General features: G+C 40.7%; 1 protein-coding gene across 5 annotated transcripts in view; it reads left to right on the plus strand.

The window, feature by feature from the left end:
* Positions 1–7,347, plus strand: part of LOC146552800 (uncharacterized) — a 49,798-nt gene extending 42,451 nt beyond the window's left edge. For all 5 annotated transcript variants that reach the window (XM_085254116.1, XM_085254115.1, XM_085254114.1 and 2 more), the window contains 5 exons: positions 1,157–1,373; positions 4,744–4,976; positions 5,077–5,361; positions 5,435–5,541; positions 6,036–7,347. In XM_085254116.1, the coding sequence (XP_085110242.1) occupies positions 1,157–1,373; positions 4,744–4,976; positions 5,077–5,361; positions 5,435–5,541; positions 6,036–6,280 (1,087 nt within the window). In that variant the 3' untranslated portion in view covers positions 6,281–7,347. The remainder of the gene's footprint in view (positions 1–1,156; positions 1,374–4,743; positions 4,977–5,076; positions 5,362–5,434; positions 5,542–6,035) is intronic.
* Positions 7,348–7,708: the final 361 nt, after the last annotated feature.

Consider the following 7,708-nt stretch of genomic DNA (forward strand, 5'->3'; position numbering starts at 1 on the left):
TTACTTCCTCCAAACCATCAACGTGTCTTTTAGACCCCATTCCTACAAAACTGCTCAAAGAAGTCCTGCCATTAATTAATGCTTCGATCTTAAATATGATCAACCTATCTCTAATAATCAGCTATGTACCACAGGCCTTCAAGCTGGCTGTAGTTAAACCTTTACTCAAAAAGCATCTCTAGACCCAGCAGTCTTAGCTAATTATAGGCCAATCTCCAACCTTCCTTTCATATCAAAAATCCTTGAAAGAGTAGTTGTCAAACAGCTAACAGATCATCTGCAGAGGTTTATTTGAAGAGTTTCAGTCAGGTTTCAGAGCTCATCACAGCACAGAAACAGCTTTAGTGAAGGTTACAAATGATCTTCTTATGGCCTCTGACAGTGGACTCATCTCTGTGCTTGTCCTGCTAGACCTCAGTGCAGCGTTCGATACTGTCGACCATAATATCCTATTAGAGCGATTAGAACATGCTGTAGGTATTACAGGTACTGCACTGCAGTGGTTTGTATCATATCTATCTAATAGACTCCAGTTTGTGCATGTAAATGGAGAGTCCTCTTCACACACTGAGGTTAATTATGGAGTTCCACAGGGTTCAGTGCTAGGACCAATTCTGTTTACATTATATTACATTATAAGACATAGCATACATTTGGATTCAGGAGACAGACACTATCTCTACTTTCAAGATTAGGCTTAAAACTTTCCTTTTTGCTAAAGCATATAGTTAGGGCTGGACCAGGTGACCCTGAATCCTCCCTTAGTTTTACTGCAATAGGTGTAGACTGCTGGCGGATTCCCATGATGCACTGGGTGTTGTGGTTTGGTGATATATAAAACAAAATTGAATTGACTTCCTTTACTGTTATAGTTTAATCTGATTATATACATTATTTCCAACATTCGTTTTCCTTATGCTTCTTCATCAATATTATTCCAACAGCTTCACTGGTGGACACAACTTACATGACAGATTTTATGTACAACAACATTATTATTGGTCCCAATCAAAACTCTTAAATAAATTTTAAAGTAATAAACAAGTGTTATGGAATACTTATATTTACAGGGAGATTTGTTAGTCTCACCTTTTCCCTTTTTTGTCCAGAGTGACTGATTTGTTGTTTTTTTGGTTTATTCATGTATTTTTTACAGGGGGAGGGGGTTCTTCTCAAAGATAACTAAACGGATTCGTGGTGAACAGAGCCCGTGCACTGGTCATTTTGAAATCCTGAGACCAGATGGAACCGCGATCCCAGTAAATTCAGAAGATCAGAACTGCCTCTACCACGCTGTTGCCCAGGCCACCTGTAAAAATCCAGGTGACGTAGGAAAAGAGGCACGGATCCTTCGGGAGCAGGTCAGAAACAATGTAAGTCTTACTGTTATTATTAATATGGTCTCTGTGTTCTCTTTCTTTTCAAATTAATGAGACAACATTTACATGAATTATTACTCAAAAGACTAATCAATAAAGAAACTTAGGAAAAAATGAATCTTAATCCTGTTCCAGAAAGCCGATAGTTTCCAGTTAAAGGAACTTCAGCCTGCCTTAACTGTGCGTGAGATGGCTTTAAAAAGTCATTGTCATTGGAGCTGTGATACAGGGATCCACACGTTCTTCTACTCCTGATTCTGGGGACCAGTTACAGGGACAGGACAGGGGTCAGGGGTCAACAGGTAGGGCTAACAAGGGACGTTTCTCCGAGACCCTGGTGCTACATGTGACATATGACAAACAAACACAGGACTACAGAAAGTGTAATGTGCAAAAATTGCAAAACAAGACAAGCCAGTGAAACTCCAGACAGAACAGGACAATACAGACACAAGACATGGAAATGTGGAAATGTGTGTGTGTGTGTGTGTCAGTCCAGTACTGAGTGTTCAGGAGTCCTCTACAACGTGGTCAGATAAGCCAAAATTGAGCCCTTTGGTATTAGTGATGTTTTATTTCATGTACTAGCGGCTCTAAAAGCCAATTCTTTGTAGCGAACAATAAGAGACGACGCTTTAGCCCTCCTAAGAATCCATGAAGACAGGGGCAGGACTTTATTTTTATGGGCACACCATTCTGTGGAACAAGGGAGGGGGACAGATATTCCGAAGTGTTGGGATTTATTTTTATCTGTAAGGCTGATACCTCATAATTAGCACCACGTAAGTGTTTTGTAGAGAAGTTTTGGAAGTAGACTGTTACTGTGATACCAACAGACACAAGACTGAGACCCTTCACAGGAACATGGTCTCGGCCTTAAATCAGGAAATGCACTCTACAGGCCTGATGGAAGACAAGAGGTAGTTGTCATGGTAATAATAATAATAATAATAATACATTTTATTTAAGGTCACCTTACAAAAGACAAAAAATAAAAAAATAAAAGGGGCAATAGTTATTAAAATACATAAAATAAGTAAAAATTGCAAAACAAAGCTTGACAACAGATAAAATCAGCACTAAAGCGAATAAGCCAGTTTGAATAGATGTGTTTTGAACTGTAAATATGGAAGAGAGTCTATATTTCTTATGGCTGGAGGAAGAGAGTTCCAGAGCCGAAGAGCAGAGCGACTGAAGGCTCTGTTCCTATAGTGGTAAGACGAGCAGAAGGAACAACAGGATGAATGGCAGATGAGAATCTGAGAGGGGAGGAAACAGTGGTTATATGGAGCAGATCACACAGATAGGAAGGAGCAGATTTAAGGACACACTTGTACCTGAGAAATAAGATTTTAAAGTTAAGCTTGGGTTCTACGGGCAACCAGTGAAGCTGCTGAAGAACTGGGGTAATATGAGCTCTTGACGGAGTGCGGGGTATGACCCGAGCTGCAGAGTTTTGAAGAAGTTGGAGTTTATGGAGGGACTTTTTGGGGAGACCAAATAAGAGGGAACTGCAGTAATCAGTCTGGAAAGTAATAAGACTATGGACAAGGATGGCAGCAGCATGGGGAGGAAGGAAGGGGCGGAGTCGGTTAATATTACGTAAGTGGAAGTAAGCAGACCGGGTTATGTAATTAACGTCAGACTGGAATGAGAGCGTATTATCAAGTATGACACCCAAACTCTTTACCTGAGGGGAGGGAAGGGTGGGAGAATTTTCAATGTTAATGGAGAAACTGTGAGATTTGGTTAAGATAGAGGCTGTGCCAACGAGTAAAACCTCAGTTTTATTACTGTTTAGTTTGAGAAAACTGGAGGAGAACCAGGATCTAATCTCGATAAGACAGTTTGAGAGAGAGAGAGAGAGGTAGGTGGGAGGGATGAATATGTCAATATGTCTTAAACATATCATACGTCAAAGAACCTTTTTATTTTGTGCATGGTTCTTTAGCTTGGCCCTGAAAATCTTAGAAATATGGTATCTAACCAGATTCTTACTCTGGATGGCATTACCTTGGCCTCCAGTAACACTGTGAGGAACCTTGGAGTCATTTTTGACCAGAACATGTCCTTCAACGCACATATTAAACAAATATGTAAGACTGCTTTCTTCCATTTGTGCAACATCTCTAAAGTTAGAAATATCCTGTCTCAGAGTGACGCTGAAAAACTAGTTCATGCATTTATTACTTCCAGGCTGGACGACTGTAATTCATTATTATCAGGAAGTCCTAAAAACTCCCTGAAAAGCCTTCAGCTGATCCAAAATGCTGCAGCAAGAGTCCTGACAGGGACTAGAAAGAGAGAGCAGATTTCTCCTGTTTTGGCTTCCTGTTAAATCCAGAATTCAAAATCCTGCTCCTCACATACAAGGTCTTAAATAATCAGGCCCCATCTTATCTTAATGACCTTGTAGTACCATATCACCCTATTAGAGCACTTCGCTCTCGCTCTGCAGGCCTACTTGTTGTTCCTAGAGTATTTAAAAGTAGAATGGGAGGCAGAGCCTTCAGTTTTCAGGCCCCTCTTCTGTGGAACCAGCTTCCAGTTTGGATTCAGGAGACAGACACTATCTCTACTTTCAAGATTAGGCTTCAAACTTTCCTTTTTGCTAAAGCATATAGTTAGGGCTGGACCAGGTGACCCTGAATCCTCTCTTAGTTTTGCTGCAATAGAAGTAGGCTGCCGGGGATTCCCATGATGCACTGAGTTTTTCCTTTCCAGTCACCTTCCTCACTCACTATGTGTTAACAGACCTCTCTGCACTGATTCATGCTCATAGGGGGTCATATGATTGTTGGGTTTTTCTCTGTATGTATTATTGTAGGGTCTACTGTACAATATAAAGCGCCTTGAGGCGACTGCTGTTGTGATTTGGCGCTATATAAATAAAATTGAATTGCGTGAAAAAGTCGCTGGGAGTACAAGCTCAGGAGCAGATTTAACAGACTCCTTAGTAACTTGCTTGGCTGTTGTACAAACCAGAGGTGGTGCACAATGATCTGGTTTAGTTCATTCAAATGGGAAAACACTAAGGCCAGTCTCACTCTTTATGGCTGGCTAGTGCAACACTAAGTCACTGATTGCATATGCAAGTAAACACAAGGTTTTTTCTCAGAAATTGCAAACTGGGAAACACAAAACTCTAATTTGTCTTGAGCCGTCTTGGACTCATCAAACACGATCTCTGTGGCCGCCTCTACAGGCTTAGCCCACCCTGACTTGGCCTCTGGAGGCCTGTGCGATTATGGACCCAATCAACGTTTTACCTTTTTACAGAAGGTGTAGCCTTTGTGTTATTCATAGTCTGCGCAGGAGATGTTGGAAGGTAATTCATCTTATGTCATGTTTTATCTGCACTCAGCTTCAGCAAAACCTACCCAAATACGCAGGAGCTCTGAAGCTGCAGAAAGGATATGAAGAAACCTGTAATTCTCCTGGAAGATATTACATATGTGGAGGAGATCGAAAGGCACGAAAAAAAGCCGTAGACGATTTCAACAGCATCTTGGGCGACATGAGCAAGAAAGGTTTGAGTCCAGAGGAATTACGAGATATCGAAGAACAACATCTGGGTTTGGTTGGAGCGCACGCTGAGTAAGTATTTAATGTGTGACCACAACGACCAGCAGATCGAACTTCACATTTATTGGTAACACACATTAAATCGTATTCTGAATGTGTTTCTTGCCAACAGTGTGTACAGAATCCGGAGGCAAACCTCAAAACAAAGAGAATGTGGTGAAAACAGGTTGGCGGTGGAAGCCGACCACGTCCCACCTAAATGTGTCTTTCAGAATGCCCTTAAAAGGTTGCAGGACCCTGAGAACGTAAAGTTAAGAGAGGACCTGAAAAACAAAAGCCCCAACCTCTTTGCTCTGTTGGATAAAAACGGAGACCGCGGGCTGTGCAGAGAGGTTCTGAAGCCGCACCACGAGGCAGGCCTGACCTGGCGCAACAGAAAAGAGTCTCGTATAATCAGGTGAGAACAAATCTGTTCGTCGTGGAGCTAAACTCAGAGTTTTCTTTGGATAGCTAACGTGCTTCTGTTCCAGCGAGAAGCTTGAGGAGATTCTTATTTCTGGAGACGGGGAAAAACTGGTGAAGATGTCGCTGCTGGCAGCCAATCCAGTCACATCCAATTCTCTCAGAGAGGATGCAGGTACGCTACAAACAAGCCTGTAGAGATAGAAGTACTATGTGCTGTTACCAGGTTACTGATGAGACAATGAGCAAAGATGAGGGCGTTTGTCACCATAGAAACAACACAAAGAAAGATCTGTGTGTAAAAATGAACTCGCGTTTTTCATGAAATGATGAAACACTGCAGTCAAAGTCTTTCAGCAGTTTAATGCACAGAGTCACAGAGTGCTGGTTACATTGGTTTCACAGCCACTCACAGGATCACACACAGGTTATTAATTATTAGTGCAGGAACACGTGAAGCACCATGTAGAAGGATCACTTAACCAGGAATCAGTAACACAAGCTAATCAACAAATACACAAACCTCACTGTACGAGCACACGGACTCACACTGTGTTAATGAGTGTCCTCGCCTCAGTGGTCACAGTAACAGATATAGTGCGATGCGTCACCGTTTCCTGTTCAGTGAGTAAACCCCGCCTCTCTCTGCTCGCTGTGTGAACTCTGCAGGAATCCCCTCGCTGAACATCTCAAATATGTCCAGAGACGCAACGCAGCTCTACCACAATGTTGGAGACAAGCTGCTGGTGGAAGGTTACTACAAGAAAGGAGTCCTGAATGAGGAGGAGAAGAACAGCATCATGGACCAGCTGAAGGGCGGAAACCTGTACTCAAAGAACACGTCAGAGTACCAAGAGATGTGCCGCGAGCTGAGAGCCAAGATACAGAAAGACAACAACAACAGTGGAAAATAACAACAGAGTGTGTGTGTTTACCTGAACGTATCAGACATCCAAACTGAGAAAGCTCAGTTTTATTTGATGTTTTTATCATTTATATATTTTGTTATCCTCTCTGACCCTTTCATCATCATTCTCTTTTCCTCTTTTTGAGAAAAGAAAGAAGGAAAAGAGTTTCTCTGAAAGATTTTAATCCGAGGATGAAAAGCAGCTCAAAGAAAGTGATTTGTAATCACAGGAGTTGTTATGTGTTCTCTGTGTAACACCTGTCACAGGTACCTGTGAGCGGGCCCTGGGCCTCTGCTTACAGCACAACATAGGAATCATGATATGACTTGTGTAATTAAACCACAACACAAGAGGTTCATTTAAACGCAGCAGGCTAACCTCACTGATTCCAGATCAGAAAACTGTGTGTGTGTGTGTGTGTGTGTGTGTGTGTGTGTGTGTGTGTGTGTGTGTGTGTGTGTGTGTGTGTGTGTGTGTGTGTGTGTAGAATAGAATAGCCTTTATTGTCATTGTACAGAGTACAATGAAATTGGAGTGCCACTCCCTTGGTGCAAGTTTCAATAATAAATATAAATGTAAAATATAAAAAGTACAAAAAAAACAATCGTAAGTACTCAAACAATAGTAAGTACGATATATACAGGATAGCAGCATTAATATAATGACTGTGTGTGTGTGTGTGAGGTTACACTTGTATTTATTTATTTATTTATTTAGGACAGTGCATGTTAATGAACATAAATGTAAAAAAATAAATTACATGAATGTAAACATACCAGATTATAGCCAAAGGCTAATTTCCATCTGTTGTCCTTAAACATAAAAAAATAGACATAATAATTCATAAAAATTCATCATTCATTCATAATAAAAACTCCATCACCAAACTTACACATACACACCGTTCTGTTCCCAAATAAAACATTAAAACTATACAACTCATACATGATCACACACTTGATTTGTCCACAACCAGTTTGGGGTCAGAGGTCACACTGGTGATCACCTTGCTAAGTTAACCCGATTTTTTGCTCCCACCATAAAAAAAATGAAGGAATAAAGTTGTGTGTAAAGCTCTGTGTTATTAATGATTTATACACACACACACACACACACACACACACACACACACACACACACCTTACTGTTAACTGCCGTCTTGCAGACTTTCAGACTCACTTTGTCAAGGTCAATTTTTTTTTATTTAGCACATTTAAAACAACAACTGCTGACTAAGGTGCTGCACAATTAAGATAATTAATAGAAATAAAAACATAGGGAGATATGATAAGAGTTAAGAAAAAGAATCATAAAATTAGATAATTTGAGTAAGAAATAAGACAAATAAAAGTAACAGAAACTCATTCTGACTTAAAAGGCAAGGAATAAAAGTGGATTCTCAGACTTGTTATGAAAGTGTCCAATGTTGGGAGT

Source organism: Mchenga conophoros, linkage group LG18, assembly GCF_057382185.1.
Source record: "Mchenga conophoros isolate Kocher_MC1m ecotype Shallow Benthic linkage group LG18, M_conophoros_male_GT1.1, whole genome shotgun sequence".
NCBI classification, from domain to species: domain Eukaryota; kingdom Metazoa; phylum Chordata; class Actinopteri; order Cichliformes; family Cichlidae; genus Mchenga; species Mchenga conophoros.